An 18,197-nucleotide genomic window follows, 5' to 3' on the forward strand; every position below is an offset into this window, starting at 1 on the left:
ATGTCTTTACACAGGCAGAAAAACGCGTAACATGAATTAAAAACTATATAGCAATTAAAGAACAATGGCTAATTTAACCATGGCCTTCAAGAACGCGAAGAGATATAACCCAACAAAAGACACTTTAAACAATCTGCCATTTTCTAAGAATCCATATGCATACTCATACAACTCCTCCCGAAAACAATCACAATAAAACAAGGAGGAGAGATTTCCAAAACAAGAAAAACAAAGTATAGCTCAAAACTTCACATGCTTTAAGGAAATAAATTCAGATTTGACTATCTTACGAATGAAAACTAAAGGAAAACAAAGATAAAGAAAATAAGATAACTTATGCGAATTTTAGAAATTACGGGAAGGAAATCGACAAAATAGCAACCTATCGGTCTTCACATTAATGCACCAAAGAACATGATGTGAATGCTAAATGAAAAGCTGCGGCGTATACTCGACACAATAGCGCATTTGGACTAAATAAAAGATCAACAAAACATGTAACCCACACACGTTAGGGTCATACTTTCAACTAACCAAATAGAATATATTGAAACAGCAAGACTCAGAACACATACTGAACAAAATTCTAATCATGAACAGACGGCCTCAGATTTAGATATCTATGACAATAAACTCTTAATAACTCTCATGGCAGTAGCAAACAGAAAGAACACACAAAGGTCGAAACAAGCAAACATTTGGAACAAACTATGCTTCCAAAGAGATGTGTATTATGTTCATCACAATATCCTCTATTAGAATCTATCACTTCCTCAATACAACAGATAGGACATCAGAACACAGAATGAAACGCGAGAGTACTATGGAGAGACAGAATCAACAGGATTTCTCTCTTTTTTTTTTATAAAATATAAGAACAAACCAACAACTAAAGAAGATCGACAACAACTTAAAGCCGAAAATAAAACGTAAAAGGGGTACAGTATACCTTCTTATGAGCAGCAACACTAGGACGACGAGCAGCGAGCAACGAGACTCCGACCAGTCCGAAACCACTCGAACGGAACTCAAGCTTCAGGCAGAGTATCACTCCGAAATTAGACTCAGGAATCGACTCGACAGCGAACCCAAACAACGAGGCGAAACAAGAAGAGAAATGAAGGCCAGCGGGATTCAGTCTCGTCTGCAAATTTCTTAGCTCACGAGTTTTCACTGCTCCAAATTTTTAACGGAAATTTTTTTTTTTCAACCAAGAATTGCCCCCCCTTGATGACTGAAAATGGGGGGTATTTATAGAGGGAGAAATGTCGGATTTGAGGGGTTAGGAGGGTGGGTGATACGATTTTCCGCCCATTTTTGAACTCAAAATCGAAATCCCTTTGGGTCAAACCCACGAGGCAATTGCGTGCTGGCGAGGGCGACTACGACGTTTCGCAGACCTGCTTGACAGGGTATGGGTCTCTGCCATTCCGTCTCGTTCACGCGAAGGGGAAGGGAGAAGAGTGCGGGGAGAGACGCGGGGTTGTTGGAGCTTCTCTGTTTTTCGCGTGATTTCTGGGGAATTATGGGTTTCTGTCGAGAGGGGAAGGAGAGAGCGAGCGTGGGGGAGACGCGGGGAGAGGATGAGAGGAAGGGAGAGAGCGTGGGGAGGGGGTCGCGTGGGGGTGCTGTTCTTCCTGGGAATGGGGTCGTGTGGGGAAGAAGAGAAGGGAAGGGGGTCGCGGGTCGGGTATTAGGTGTTGGGTCGGAGCGGGTATGGGGCTGGGTTGAAGGGTTTTTTTTTTTTATTTAAATGTTTTGGGCCGTCTGAATGGGGAAGAAGTGGGCTGGGATATTTAAGTTAGTGTTGGGTTGAGGGGTTTTTGGGCCTGGGAATAAGAGTGGGCTGATGGGTAAAGGAATGGGTTTAAGATATACATATATACATATACATATATGTATATACATATATGTATATATGTACATATATTTATTTTCGCAAGATTTATAAAACTAACTAACTCATACCGACGCGGGTCAAAATTGGGTGTCAACATATATATATATATATATATATATATATATATTCTTTTTTTTCGTTTTCCTCTCTCCTCTCTCCCTCTCCCAAATCTCGCTCGTCACCCTCGCCTCTCTTTCTTATACAAACAGAAACCAAAAGTACAAATTACATTTTGTATGTAAAAAGCGAGAGAAAATTGTATAGACACATGCAAATAGATATATCTTTTGTATACAACTGCTTTCTTTTGTATATATATAACGAATTATACAACAACTCTCTTTGTATATATATAACGAATTATACAACTTCTTTTTTTATATATGTATAGCAAAATATACATATATGTCTGTTATAGAGTGCAATTACGCAAATTATAATTATAGTATATAAATATGATTTTTATGTTTGCTCCGAAAGTTACTCTTAAATTATAAAGTTATTTCATTGTAACTTTTTTTTTTTCATGATGGATGAGTTTTATTTTTCCATTAAATGCCAAAGGCATACGAGATTTTGCTCTTTGCATGGGAAAGTTGACTATAAATTAAATTAATTAACACAAAAAGTACTATTGGCCTCATCTTCTCAACAAACGCAGAATCAATCAATCAATCTTATCAAGACAGGATTAGTTTTTGGTGAAGTTTTTTTTATTGAATAATACCATATTCCAACTTTCAAAAAACCTAATCTCCATTATTTAATTAACTATGCAACTATGTTGATCCTTACATTATGCCTTTCACATCAAAGATGAATAAATAGCAAAGTCAGTTTGTCCAGTTCATATATATGTATGTACTAATTATACTACGTAGCAGGTACTACTACTACGTGCCAATTATTGAAAAATTGACTTCCACATGCACCATGATGGACAAGTAAACTACGACGGAAACAAAATTTTCACTATGTGCAGTCAAAGTATAAATAATCATATACGAAAAAGTTAAGTGAAATAACATATAATAACTATATAAAAGTTTTGCCTATTAGTTGGACTAGCTCCATCCAATGGCGGAACTAAGTAGTGTCAAGAGGGTTAACCTAACTCCCTTTGTTAAAAAATTACGCCGTGAAAATAGAGTAAAAATGAGTTTTACTCTATTTGGTGTTTGATCCTTTAAACAATCTTAATATAGGTGTTTGTTTAGGCATCAAAATGATTGAGGTTGGTCATAATAAAAGGAATCTCACTTAATTATAAGCCCTACTGAAAGAGACATACTATAACTAATCTAGTTTCTAGTCCTATAAATTGGCTTTCATCCTCTCTAGTTGATGTGTGACACAGCGAAAAAAAAATAATACTAAGGTCTCTTTCACAAGTAGTAACAAAATATGTCTACTTTTGGGTTGGGTTTCTTTGTTATTTGTATTGTAGGTATATTTTTAGATGCTAGTCATGCTCAATTACAACTAAATTTCTATGCCAAGAGTTGTCCAAAAGCAGAGAAAATTATTGAGGACTATGTTCACAAGCACATCCCAAATGCTCCATCTCTTGCTGCAGCCTTATTGCGACTTCATTTTCATGATTGCTTTGTTAGGGTACGTTAATATTTTATCATATGTTCAATTGAGTAGGCCATAAATTGAGTGTCTAAATAAAATTTACTGACAAATTTAAGGGGTTGCCTTTTCAGTGTATTCTGCTCGTAATTAAGTGTTTTTTTTTAAAAAAATTGCAGGGTTGTGATGGTTCTGTACTTCTGAATTTCACTTCGAGCACGAAGAATCAGACTGAAAAAGTGGCTGTTCCGAATCAAACATTGAGAGGTTTCTCATTCATAGATGGAGTGAAGAAAATAGTTGAAGCTGAATGCCCTGGAGTTGTTTCTTGTGCTGATATTGTTACTTTGGTTGCTAGAAACTCTGTTGTGGTCACTGTAAGTATAAAATAACACACATTCCAAACTAAATATTTTAGCTATATAACTTAACATCGTGTGTAGATATAGTTTGAACTTAAAGAATCCGCGTTCTTATTATCTTCTTGTTTGCATGATAGGGAGGACCTTTCTGGAATGTGCCAACTGGTAGAAGAGATGGAAAAATATCAAATGCTTCTGAAGCATTGGCAAATATTCCACCTCCAACAAGTAACTTGTCAAGTCTCCAAACATCTTTTGCCAACAAGGGTCTTGACCTAAAAGACTTGGTCCTATTATCTGGTAAGCTAAATTGAAGTACATAATACATTTATTTTTATGTTTACTTCCACATATTCCATAATGAACACAGAACAAAAAGAAGTGCAGCCTATGCACTATTGGTTCGACTGAACTCATATTTACAATCAGTTCAAATCTTGAATCTACTTCTCGTAACAAGCATATCTACACTAATTTTAAATCTTGCATTTGGCTATGGTAATAATTTTTTCATGTTTGGGCATAACTACAACAGAGGTCCTTTTTAATTCTCAGGTGCTCACACTATTGGAGTCTCTCATTGTTCGTCATTTTCAGCACGTTTGTACAATTTCACCGGTGTTTTGGGCTCACAAGATCCATCTCTAGACAGTGAATATGCATCCAATCTTAAGGGGAAGAAATGCAAATCAATCAACGACAATACAACGATAGTTGAGATGGATCCTGGTAGTTTCAGGACGTTTGATCTAAGCTACTACAAGCTTTTGCTCAAAAGGAGAGGCCTATTTCAATCTGATGCAGCCTTAACAACAAGTGCTACAACAAAATCATTTATCAACCAGCTAGTTAAGGGTTCACTAGAAGAATTCAATGCGGAATTTGCAAAGGCGATGGAGAAAATGGGAAGGATAGAAGTAAAGACTGGCTCTGCTGGTGAAATTAGAAAACAATGTGCATTTGTGAACAAGTAGAGAGCCAATATTTGTACTTAAAAATTTAAAATTTTATTTGGCTCTATGTTTGTGTTCTTTTGTTGTTTTTGTGGGGATCATTTGTGTTAATGTTCCTTTGTATAGTATGTTTGTCATTCCACTTTTGTACCTTGATTGAGAGTTTCAAAATAAAATTCCAATGACAACTGACAAGAGCCCTTTCTTCTCCATTTTTTTTTGTACTAATTACTCCCTAGCTCTTAATAAGAGTTAAGTATATGCAGGGGTCAATACTCTTCAGTTTGACTATGATTATTTCAGTTCCTTAATAATCAAGAAAAATCTATTTAACTTCCTAATTCACATACAATGGTAAATATTTACAAGATACTACATATAAGGATTCTTCCTTGCTATAATTTTTCATATTTTTTTCTTCAAATCGGCTTCTTTATATATGCTACAACCTACAAAGAACATTTACATCACATATTTGAAAAAAAGAACATGGGTATTATTATTATTATTTTTGTCATAGTTGACTTTGAAGAATCTGGTGTAGATAAAGTTTTAAATAGAAGACTAAGTTGTTGGGAAATAATATAAAGAAAATATATCTTTTTTTAATTTTTTTTTATCTCTTTTGTCCCCCGTTGAAATCCATTCGACGATATTTTTGATAATATATTCTTATGATCGTTAGTATTTCTATAAATGTTGAAGGCTGGTTTTGTAATGAAAAACACAAGAATAATATAATTACGATATGAATGGTTAAGATTAGAAGATGATTAATGAACGGAGAGGGTTGAGATTAGGCCACGTCAATAGATGGTTGATTTTACTCTTATGATGAAAATTCATTTTAGCATTTATAAATTAAAAAAAAAAAAAGGTCCCGAAAACCTGAATTCATTTTCCTCTTTTGCAATTGCGATTTTGGATCTCATTGGGATCATAAAATACATGTAAAAATAAATAATAGTTTATACTCAAACCATTTCCTCAATTCCAAGAGTGAAAATTTTCTTTTTCTCGGAACAAGTTATTTTATTCTCCTTTTTTCATATAGGAAAATTTTTAGAAATAGTAAATATTTTTGATAATTGCGTTTTATATCTATTATTTTATGTGTAAATTAGATATATAGCATTTTTTATAATAATATTTTCAAGCTCTAGTATTAGAGTTTGGCTTTCATTATATAACATTTAATATATCAAGTCATAACATATTATTATAAAATAAATGTTGATTTTAAATAATTAAAAAGCATATTAAAAAAAAAGAATAGCAGAAAAAATCGTTTCTGTTTTTTAATTGGAAAGTAGCAAGATTCTTGTGATTTAAAATAAAATCAATTAATAATAGATATTAACTAATTAGCACATATTAAGGAATTAAAAAAAAAGATTATCAATTTTCTCAAAACGCTCAAATAAGTTGAAAGCAAATTAAAATCTGATTTTATTTCTTAAAACGCTCAAATAAATTAAAATCAAATGAAAATCGGATTTTTTTATATCGTGTTTCTCTCTCTTGTTTACAAATTGTAATTCCTTTTTGAGTGATTGAAGTTATTTTTCTGTGAAAAATATCGTGATTTATTGTGAAGGACAACAATATATCCATATTAATTAAACATGGTGGAAGATTGGATCCGTCAGGTTAGTATTTATTATAGTTTACTGATTTTTTTTTGATAATATTGTTCATATTACATTTTCTGTTGCTTTTCTGTCATACTTTCAACAAATATGGTGCATTATAGACGTTTTAGTTTTACAATGTGTTAAATAACGTGCACAAAAATATTAATACATATTTTATGAAATTCGGCAAATTTGATGATTGTTGCAATAAATTTTATTAATAGGGTATGAAATATGAAGTGTTATTTGGTATGATAAAATTGAATGAAGGTGGTAATCTTAATCATTGTTGTATTAATCGTGTATAAATATGGTATGTTTTTGTTGTTGTGTGAATTGCAATTTGAAAAACACTACTTGTAATGTATTTGAAATTTGTTGTATAAAATGTATATTAATTGGGTATAAAATGTGTAATAAATGAGTATGAACTTTGTAATTGAGTTTGAAAATCACTGTATGTAATGTATTTGAAATTTTGTTAGTATGAATTCTTAATTGTTTGTGTTAAATTTGTTGTATGAAATTTGTATTAATTGAGTATGAAATGTGTAATAAATGGATATGAACTTTGTAATAATTGGATATGAAAAGTGTAATAAATGGGTATGAACGGTGTATAATTGGGTTTGAAAGACACTTTTTGTAATGTATTTAAAATTTTGAATGAATGCTGAATTATTTGTATTAATTCATATGATGAAAATTTAATATTATTTAAGTTATAAGATGTTATACTAATTGCTATTTTATTGTAATTAAACAGGTAAAGATGAATATGTCATCCCTGTTGAACCTATATCCTGCGAGTGTACATGGATATACCAAGTTATATTTCAGAGCCTAAATTGACGACCCCCTATTCAAAGAGATCAGTTGGAAGACCGTGACTTGAACGCTGAAAGGATTTTGTTGATGTGAAATTCAAAAGGTCAAAGATTACATGTAGTAGATGTCGTCAGGTAGCCTATAGATTGACAATAAACTTATCGCCCCATCGTGGCTCTTTACAGCTTTTAAGCGTACAGACATTATTGCAACACACTCAAAAAAACAATTTTATTAAAACATTACATGAAAAAAAATTAAAGACTTTGCGTAAAATGAAGATTCAGGCGTGTTGGGGAGATGAAGCTTGAGGCGTATATAGGGTGAGATGGGAGTGGGTAGTTGGGCAACGGTAAAATAGGGATTTAATTAAAATCACATCCCTATTATTTAGTTTTTGTTTTAAAAAGGTAACTATATGATGTGAAATTTAAATTAATAATAATTTATTATTTATTTTAAAAACTGTAAAAGGTAATTGTATAATTAATCTGTAAAAATGTAAAGAGTTTGGTTTTAAAAAGGTAACTAAAAAAACAAAAATAAATATTTAAAATATTAATTATTATTTAAATAATTACTTATAATTTATTTTTAATTATATATTTTTAATTGATATGCTATAACTCGATAATAATCTGCTATAAGTAATTATTTTTAAAAAGTATGTTTATAACTTGATATATAGCCTCTTAAATGTGTATGAGATGTTATTTTTATAAACTTTTATTTGCTATAAAGATTGTGGTTTGTATATTATTGTTCGTTTGTATATGTTACTTGCGACATACAAATAGGGTAAGAGTATATAAATTTTATATTTATTTATTTAGGATTTTTTTCATAACTTTGTTTGCCAATATCAAATATGATAATTTATTATGAACTTTTCATAAATTGTATACAAATAGCTAGGGTAAACATATATAAAATTCCAAATCAAGAACCAAATTCTGAATTTATGCAAATCAGATGAATTTATAAAATCAAGAACCAAATTGTGAATTTATGCAAATCAGATGAATAACAAAAATTGAAGAAACTATAGCCACAAAAAATAATTTTCTTAAACTGTAACTATAACACTTTATATAGACTAACTGTTTATTATTCCGCATAATTTTCCCTTTTATCCCCTGATGGATGAATATTTATTTTTCCATTGACTGCCTCCAAGGCAAACCAGATTTTGCTCTTTGCATGGGAATTAGTTGACTAAAAACTTAAATTAATTAAGACAAAAAGTATTATTGTCCTTATCTTTGATCTCAACAGACGCAGAAATAATCAATCATATCAAGACAGGATTAGTTATATATGTAATTGGTTTTTGGTGGTTTTTTCAATTGAATACTACCATATTCCAGCTTTCTAAAAACCTAATCTCCATTATTTAACAATGAAACGATATTATATTGCTCCTTACATGGTACCTTTCACATCAAATATGAAATTATGAATACGCCGATGGAAGGATATATATTCCCTCCGTTTCAATTTTGTTAAGTTAAAAAATAGCTTGATTCGGAATATAAGGGGGAAAATGCACAAGTATCCCCTCAACATATGTCTGAAATCTTAGAGACACACTTATACTATATTAAGGTACTATTATCCCGAACTTATTTTATAAGTAATTTTCTACCTTTTTCGATTTACGTGGCACTAACTTGAAAAAAAAGACAACCAGCATTGAACCCACAAGATAGTGCCACCTAGGCTGAAAAAGGATAGAAAATTATTAATAAAATAAGTTCAGGCTAATAAGACCTTAATATAAAATAAGTGTGCTCTAAAATTTCGACGGCACAAATTGAGTGCGGATACTCGTGCATTATCCCAATATAAGGTGTCAAACTAACTAATGTCCAGTTAGAGTTCGGATATAAAATTAATCTTCAAACTCTTTTAACATGCAATTTATAACTTTAGTAACTAGATAAATTTCCGATTTGTCACTGTATGTAACCTTGAGTGCACAAACATATAACTATCTATATTATTCATAATCTTCCATTTGGTATTTTATCCTTTAAACAATCTGAATATAGGTGTTTATTTAAGCATCAAAATGATTGAGGTTGGTCACAATAATAGGAATCCCACTGAATTATAAGCCCTACTGAAAGAGACATACTATAACTAATCTAATTTCTAGTCCTATAAATTGGCTTTCATCCTCTCTAGTTGATGTGTGACAGAAAGAAAAAAAAATATTAAGAAGGTCTCTTTCACTAGTAATAACAAAATATGTCTACTTTTGGCTTGGGTCTCTTTGTTATTTGTATTGTAGGTATATTTTTAGATGCTAGTCATGCACAGTTACAACTCAATTTCTATGCCAAGAGTTGTCCAAAAGCAGAGAAAATTATTGAGGACTATGTCCACAAGCACATCCCAAATGCTCCATCTCTTGCAGCAGCCTTATTGCGACTTCATTTCCATGATTGCTTTGTCAGGGTACGTTAACATTTTATCATATGTTCAACTGAGTAGACCATAAGTCGAGTGTCTGAATGAAATTTATCGACAAATTTAAGGGGTTATGTAGTCGTTGTATTCTGCTCCTAATTAAGTGTTTTTTTTTTTTTAAAAAAAATACAGGGTTGTGATGGTTCTGTACTTCTGAATTTCACTTCGAGCACGAAGAATCAGACTGAAAAAGTGGCTGTTCCGAATCAAACATTGAGAGGTTTCTCATTCATAGATGGAGTGAAGAAAATAGTTGAAGCTGAATGCCCTGGAGTTGTTTCTTGTGCTGATATTGTTACTTTGGTTGCTAGAGACTCTGTTGTGGTCACTGTAAGTATAAAATAACACACATTCCAAACTAAATATTTAGCTATATAACTTAACATCGTGTGTAGATATAGTTTGAACTTAGAGAATCCGCGTTCTTATTATCTTCTTGTTTGCATGATAGGGAGGACCTTTCTGGAATGTGCCAACTGGTAGAAGAGATGGAAAAATATCAAATGCTTCTGAAGCATTGGCAAATATTCCACCTCCAACAAGTAACTTGTCAAGTCTCCAAACATCTTTTGCCAACAAGGGTCTTGACCTAAAAGACTTGGTCCTATTATCTGGTAAACTAAATTGAAGTACATACACATTTATTTTTATGTTTACTTCGACTTATTCCATAATGCTCGCAGAACAAACAGAGGTGCGAGGTGCAGCCTATGCACTATTGGTTCGACTGAACTCATATTTTTTAAAAGTATAATCAGTTCAAATCTTGAATCTACTACTCGTAACAAGCATATCTACACCAATTTTAAATCTTGCATTTGGCTATGGTAACCATTTTTGAAGTTTGTGCATAACTACAACAGAGGTCCTTTTTAATTCTCAGGTGCTCACACCATTGGAGTCTCTCATTGTTCGTCATTTTCAACACGTTTGTACAATTTCACCGGTGTTTTAGGCACACAAGATCCATCTCTAGACAGTGAATACGCATCCAATCTTAAGGGGAAAAAATGCAAATCAATCAACGACAATACAACAATAGTTGAGATGGATCCTGGTAGTTTCAGGACATTTGATCTAAGCTACTACAAGCTTTTGCTCAAAAGGAGAGGCCTATTTCAATCTGATGCAGCTTTAACAACAAGTTCTACAACAAAATCATACATCAACAAGCTAGTTAAAGGTTCACTAGAAGAATTCAACGCGGAATTTGCAAAGGCGATGGAGAAAATGGGAAGGATAGAAGTAAAGACAGGCTCTGCTGGTGAAATTAGAAAACAATGTGCATTTGTGAACAAGTAGAGAACCTATATATATCTACTTTAAAATTTCGAATTTATGTTTGTATTTTGTTATTGTTTTTCTGAAGATTATTTGTATTAATGTTCCTTTGTATAGTTTGTTTGTCATTCTATTTTTGTACCTTGATTGGGAGTTCCAAAATAAAATTCCAATGACAACAACCTTTTCTTCTCCATTTTGTTGTACTAATTTGGTATAGATTTTTCAGTTTCCTAAAAGTAAAATTTTACTCAAGTGTTACAAGTCGACATAGGTAATGATTTATCATTTTAAAAAGTTGAGAAAATTATAGTAAATGATAACTCTATTTTTACTTCCTAAATAGTAAAACTTTTACATATAATGGTAAAAACTACATATGGGCGATTCTTCCTTACTATAATTTTTCATGTTTTACTCTTCAAATTGGCTTCTTTTAATGTATTTAAATCACATATTTTAAGCAGTTGATTTAGATAACTAATCTAATAACAAGAACTTTTTTTAATTTTTATTTTTGTCCAGAAACTATAAGTTGACTCAGAAGAATTTGGTGTAGATAAAGTTTTAGATAGAAGATTAAGTTGCGGGGAAATAGTATGGAAAAAAAAAATACTTCTCTTTTGTCCCCCCGCCCATCCATTGAAATCCATTAGACCATTTTTTTTATAATCATACTAGTTAATTAGCTAATATAATTATAGTTTGAATTAGTTATAACTCACAGCTTAATTTTAAATGTAATAATGTTATTTCTCTCCTCTCTCCTCTCTTATCTTTATACATATACAAATACAATTTATACACATACATATATAATATAAATACAATTAGTCTCTCTCCTCTCTCTACCCTCTCACACCCGTCTCTCTCCTCACTCTCCCAATTTTGCTCGTCTCTCTCATCTTTTTCCTAATCTCGCTCACACACACGCACGTGCAAACGTCACGCATGCACGCACACATACATTATTTGACAGATATACATATACAATTCGCCTCTTTCCTCATTCACCTCTCTCCACTCTCTTCTCTCGTTCGTCTCTCTCCTCCCTCTGACATGTAGATAAGAATCGTAATTAGCAAACTGTAATTACGGAGTATAATTAAGTTATTTTTGAGTGGCTATAAGCGAAAATTCTCTATGTTAATAAATAATAGTTATAGTACAATCATTTCCTCAATTTCAAAAGCGAATTTTTCTTTTTTGAAATAAGTTTTCACTGTCCTCTTAATTTCAGAAGTTGGCTCCATATCTATAATTTTGATAATTGCACTTCATAATTATAGTTTTATTTGCTATAGAGGCTGCTGTTTGTATATTTTTGTCCATTTATATATTTTGCTTATGAATATACAAATAGGGCAAGTATATACAAATTTTGTATTTATATATTTGAGAATTTTTCAAAATCCCGTTTGTATGCACTTGCCAATATACAAACTGTTGTTGTATATGCATTTTATTATTAAAATAAAACATTAATTGCATATTTTAGTGGGTATAATTTTGTTGGGATATATACTATTAACCATGTGTTAAGAAATAATATTTATTAGAAAATAAATATTTGCTCAATTTCAATAGATCATTTTATTCGTTTATGGTGTCCATTTACTTATATAGTAGATGATTTAGTGTATGGAGTTTTAGCTTATATACAGAAAATTAAATCATCGGTTCTTATAAGTATAAAATTTTTGGTTCATAATCTAGGATGAAAATTGAACATGTCATCGGGTACGATTGTAACACAAGATTATATGTAATTTATCTTGATTATGGGAACGGTATAGTTTCAACTTCTTGTGCTAGTACATTTTGTATGTATTGAACGGGACCGAATAGAGATAGTTGTTTTATAATAACTGACAAAAATATATTCTCTAAAAACTATTAAATGTACTTATATTCTTAATCCTGGTGTAACTATTATGATCTGTATATATTAATTATCGTTTTGATTTATTAAAAGATGAGATCCTGAGATGGGTCAATATGCCTGGTAAGTTGGATGATAATAATATATGTTAGTGAAATAATAAGTTAGTTGATGGAATTCATGTCTCGTTATAAAAATTGATTGATATGCCTTTTTGAGAAACTTATAAGTCTTCATTGTGTCAAATCTTGCAAGTGGGTTTATGAATCCGACACATGAAATAAATTAAACAATGCTCTAAAGGAAATTAATTATTAAGTTAAATTCGTCAGTAATTTAATTTATTGATTAGTATTTGAAATCTTAACATGGGGAATTACATAAGTGTTTAATGGGAAATTACGAAATATAAATAGAGAAGTGCAATTACAAATTTCTAGTGGAATGATTTGAAATTTATTATGGTAAGAATTATTCAAATTAATTATTTGAAATTATTTCCATTATAGGAAGCCTCGGTAATTAATTTTGTGGTTCCTATAGTGTCCATATTTAACTAGAACTTAGAATTCTATTTCTATGGAAAAAGAAAGAATAATATAATTTTTTCTATTCTTCTAGAAAAACTAGGTTTTCTAGTCCTTTTTGGATTAGGAAGAAATCTCTATAAATAGGGATTCTCCTAACCTAGAAAGAAGAGGGATTAATTTTCTATTCGATACTTGCCCACCCACGTATTGAGAGAGTTCGGATGTGACCTAGGATCATTGTTATAGAAGATCATAGCTACCTTGTAGATTCGTTTGAAGTTTTTTCTATCTTGGGGATTCGCTTGAGGCATCCGCTCACGCTTTAAGAGGTAATTCTTAAATTAAATTTCAGTATATTTATGTGTTCTAGCATGATATATGTTTTAGCGTAAACGATATTGATTATTTATTATTCATGTAAGTAGTAAAGATCCTGATATGTTTCCGCTGTGCATATATGTTTTCTAACAAAATTATGGTGAAAGATGACTATTGATTCGTGTAACCTATATGATTATTAGTTCTTGTAACTCTCGTGGTCATTAGTTTCTAGTAATTCATATTGCCATTAGTTTCTTATAACTTACACATTCATTTAGCCACATTACTATGTCACATTCTACACATTGATTATTTGGAAGACTCTTCACCTATAAATTGTGGTGCTTCTTCGTTTGTGAAGGAAAGCAAGAAAAATATGATGTGTGAAAAATATTGTAGTGGATAGTAGTTAAAAAGAGAGTTAAGAAAAAGAGAATATTCCAAATCTTTAATTGTATTCACTATGAAAAAGAGAATATTTATCTATTGAAGAAAGGTGTTCTTACGTGGAGTTTTGAACTCTTCAATTAATCCAAAGTTGTATAACGTTAATGGGCTGTTATATTCCGAAGGGGATAAGTCAAGAGTGGTTGTTGAATCAGTATAGGTTATATTGTAATGGTCTTAAATATTCTTAGAAAGAGTGAGCTATCTGCGGTTGAACACCTCTCGACACAAGTGATTTTAGATCTTAATAATAGATTTCAAACACTTTGAATGAGTTAGTATCACGTTAGACACCCTTTATAAAATTTCTACCACTGCGACTAAGGCAAGGCATACGTGATCTTACTCTTTGCATGGGAATTAGTTGACTAAAAACTTAAATTGATTAAGACAAAAAGTACTATCGGCCTAATTATCTTCTCAACAAACGCAAAATCAATCAGTCTTATCGAGGCAAGATTAGTTATATGTAATTGATTTTTGGTGAAGTTTTTTATTTATTATTATTATTATTATTATTATTATTATTATTATTGAATACTCCTTCTGTTCACTATTATCTGTTATGATTTTTATTTTTAAAGTCAAAATTATAATAATTTTTACTAACATTTAAAGATGTATTTTTTCATCATATTGATATGTAAAAAATTGCAATTTATAGTACTTTTGGTAGAGTTTCTGAACATCTAATTTTTTTGTTTAAAATATCTTATTAATATAATCTAATTTAACTTTAAAAATTAGTTAAATTGACTTTCGAAAAGCGCAACAATGACAAATAAAAATGGACAAAGAGACCACCATATTCCAACTTTTTAAGACCTAATCTCTATTATTTTAATCAAGCAATTATGTTGATCCTTACATTATGCCTTTCACATCAAAGATGAATAAATAGCAAAATCAGTTTATCCAATTCATATATATGTATGTGCTAATTATACTACGTAGCAGGTACTACTACTAAGTGCTAATTATTGAAAAATTGACTTCCACATGCACAGTAAACTATGATGGGATCAAAATTTTCACTACGTGAAATCAAAGTATAAAAAAACTCAAGCGAAATCAACATTTAATATATACATAAAAGTTTTGCAATTTATACATACAATGTAATTTTATGGTAAAATGGGTGTCAACAGACACCACTTGGACATGGGTTGCTCCATCCACTGACAGAACTAAGTAGTGTCGAAAATTAACCAACTCCCTTCGTCAAAAATTTACACTATGCAAATAGAGTAAAAATGAGCTGCTTGTGAAAAAAATAATGTGTGAGTTGTTGAATCTTCTTAACCTTTAATAATATTCAAGTATGGTGGTAAAGGAGGTTAAAAATTTCTATGGTCATATGTGCAAATTATAATTGTGTCATTTTAAAATCTTTTTGAATCCTCTTATATAAGTTTCTGATTCCGTGATAACTACACCATTGCGCACACACACATTTATAACATTTTTTCTAAATAACTATCTATATTTTTCTTTCATTTGGTATTTGATCCTTTAAACAATCCTAATATAGGTGTTTGCTTAAACATCAAATGATTGAGGTTGGTCAAAATGAAAGTCTCACTTAATTAGAAGCTCTATTGAAAGAGACATAATATAACTAATCTAATTTCTAGTCCTATAAATTGGCTTTCATCCTCTCTATTTGATGTGTGACAGAGAGAAAAAAAAAATACCAAGATCTCTTTCACTAGAAATAAATAATGTCTACTTTTAGCTTGGGTCTCTTTGTTATTTGTATTGTAGGTATATTTTTAGATGCTAGTCATGCACAGTTACAACTCAATTTCTATGCCAAGAGTTGTCCAAAAGCAGAGAAAATTATTGAGGACTATGTCCACAAGCACATCCCAAATGCTCCATCTCTTGCAGCAGCCTTATTGCGACTTCATTTCCATGATTGCTTTGTCAGGGTACGTTATATTTTATCATATGTTCAGATGTTCAATTTACTCAAAATCGAGTATCTAAATGAAATTTACTCAAAAGTTTAATGGTACAAGTGTTTCTTTGTTTGTTCTTTTATTAATTTTGCAGGGTTGTGATGGTTTTATACTTCTGAATTTCACTTCGAGCACGAAGAATCAGACTGAAAAAGTGGCGATTTCTAATCAATCATTGAGAGGTTTCTCATTCATAGATGGAGTGAAGAAAATAGTTGAAGCTGAATGCCCTGGAGTTGTTTCTTGTGCTGATATTGTTGCCTTGATTACTAGAGACTCTGTTGTGGTCACCGTAAGTATAAAACTCGAGAAAATAACACACATACCTACCTAAAATTAGTCAGTGAGTTCAGAATAAACATTACACGTGTGTACATATAGTTTGAACTCACAAAATCCGCTGTCTAATTTTCTTCTTCTTTGAATGATAGGTAGGACCTTTCTGGAATGTACCAACTGGTCGAAGAGATGGTAAAATATCAAATGCTTCTGAAGCATTGGAAAATATTCCACCTCCAACAAGTAACTTGTCAAGTCTCCAAGCATCTTTTGCCAACAAGGGTCTTGACTTAAAAGACTTGGTCCTCTTATCTGGTAAACTAAATTGAAGTACATATACATTTATTTTTATGTTTACTTCCACATATTCCATAATGAACACAGAACAAAACGAAGTGCAGCCTAAGCACTATTGGTTTGACTGAACTCATATTTTTAAAAGTACAATCAGTTCAAATCTTGAATCTAGTTCTCGTAACAAGCAGAACTACACTAATTTTGGATCTTGCATTTGACTATGGTTATAATTCTCAATTTTTTGGGCATAACTACAACAAAGGTCCTTAATTCTCAGGTGCTCACACCATTGGAATCGCTCATTGTTCGTCATTTTCAACACGTTTGTACAATTTCACAGGTGCTTTAGGCACACAAGACCCATCTCTAGACAGTGAATATGCATCCAATCTTAAGGGGGAAAAATGCAAATCAATCAACGACAATACAACGATAGTTGAGATGGATCCTGGTAGTTTCAGGACATTTGATCTAAGCTACTACAAGCTTTTGTTCAAAAGGAGAGGCCTATTTCAATCTGATGCAGCTTTAACAACAAGTTCTACAACAAAATCATACATCAACCAGCTAGTTAAGGGTTCACTCGAAGAGTTCAACGCGGAATTTGCAAAGGCGATGGAGAAAATGGGAAGGATAGAAGTTAAGACTGGCTCTTTTGGGGAAATTAGAAAGCAATGTGCTTTTGTGAACAAATAGAGAACCAATGTTAGTACTTAAAATTTCAATTATTTGGCTTTTTGTTTGTGTTTTTTTTTTTGTGGGGATTATTTGCATTAATGTTACCTTTGTATAGCATGTTTGTTATCTGCTTTTGTAACTTGATTGGTAGCTTCAAAATAAAATTCTAATGACAAGAGCCTTTTCGTCTCCGTTACTCTTAAATCTCTTCTATTTTTAGAATTTTTGTTGTACTTAATTACTCCTTCCCAATTTGTGTGAAGGAATTTCTAGTACAAGCAAAGGGTCAAGAACACATACACTCCCTCCGTTTAAAAAAAAATGATCTAGTTTCGCTTGTAACAGAGTTTAATTTCGTGACTCTAAATTAAAGTTATATCAAATGTACTAAAATGACCTTTAATTTTATTGCCTTAAACCTACCACGTGGAATGTTAAAGTGTTACCAAAAAAAGGAAAGTGATCATTCTTTTTTAAACAGACTAAGTCATTTTTTTTAAACATAAAAAATAATTTCGAGATGCTCTTTAGTTCTGCACATTGCAGGGCCTATTTCTAGAAGCAATGATCACAACAGGTTTTTTCCTACATTCAAGGGTCGAATTTGAAACCTCTAATTAAGAAAAAAAAAATCTCAATCATCCCATCACAATTCATAAAAACAGACGAAATATATGAAGAAAGTTTAATACTTGGAGAGGAGAACATGGAAGACTTCTTCTACGTATGTGTACACTAATCACAATAATCTAATGACTCTGACGTGTTGGTACTTGGTAAGTTGGTATGCCATTGAC

The 18,197-nt window shown here is 31.5% G+C and overlaps 3 protein-coding genes across 3 annotated transcripts; all 3 read left to right on the forward strand.

The window, feature by feature from the left end:
- The first annotated feature begins 3,131 nt into the window (after positions 1 to 3,131).
- Positions 3,132 to 4,985, forward strand: LOC101250232 (peroxidase 3-like). Its single transcript, XM_004243411.5, has 4 exons — positions 3,132 to 3,514; positions 3,655 to 3,852; positions 3,975 to 4,137; positions 4,393 to 4,985. Exons 1-4 carry the CDS (start codon positions 3,305 to 3,307, stop codon positions 4,809 to 4,811), a joined length of 990 nt encoding a protein of 329 aa, XP_004243459.1. The 5' UTR covers positions 3,132 to 3,304; the 3' UTR covers positions 4,812 to 4,985.
- A 4,182-nt stretch (positions 4,986 to 9,167) lies between these two features.
- On the forward strand, positions 9,168 to 11,201 carry LOC101249936 (peroxidase 3-like). Its single transcript, XM_004243410.4, has 4 exons — positions 9,168 to 9,712; positions 9,857 to 10,054; positions 10,176 to 10,338; positions 10,608 to 11,201. Exons 1-4 carry the CDS (start codon positions 9,503 to 9,505, stop codon positions 11,024 to 11,026), a joined length of 990 nt encoding a protein of 329 aa, XP_004243458.1. The 5' UTR covers positions 9,168 to 9,502; the 3' UTR covers positions 11,027 to 11,201.
- Positions 11,202 to 15,782: 4,581 nt separating this feature from the next.
- LOC101248408 (peroxidase 3-like) lies at positions 15,783 to 17,596 on the forward strand. Its single transcript, XM_004243787.5, has 4 exons — positions 15,783 to 16,116; positions 16,241 to 16,438; positions 16,578 to 16,740; positions 17,000 to 17,596. Exons 1-4 carry the CDS (start codon positions 15,907 to 15,909, stop codon positions 17,416 to 17,418), a joined length of 990 nt encoding a protein of 329 aa, XP_004243835.1. The 5' UTR covers positions 15,783 to 15,906; the 3' UTR covers positions 17,419 to 17,596.
- The last annotated feature ends 601 nt before the right edge of the window (positions 17,597 to 18,197 follow it).

The sequence above is a fragment of the Solanum lycopersicum genome, chromosome 7 (genome assembly GCF_036512215.1).
Source record: "Solanum lycopersicum chromosome 7, SLM_r2.1".
Taxonomy (NCBI): Eukaryota; Viridiplantae; Streptophyta; class Magnoliopsida; order Solanales; family Solanaceae; genus Solanum; species Solanum lycopersicum.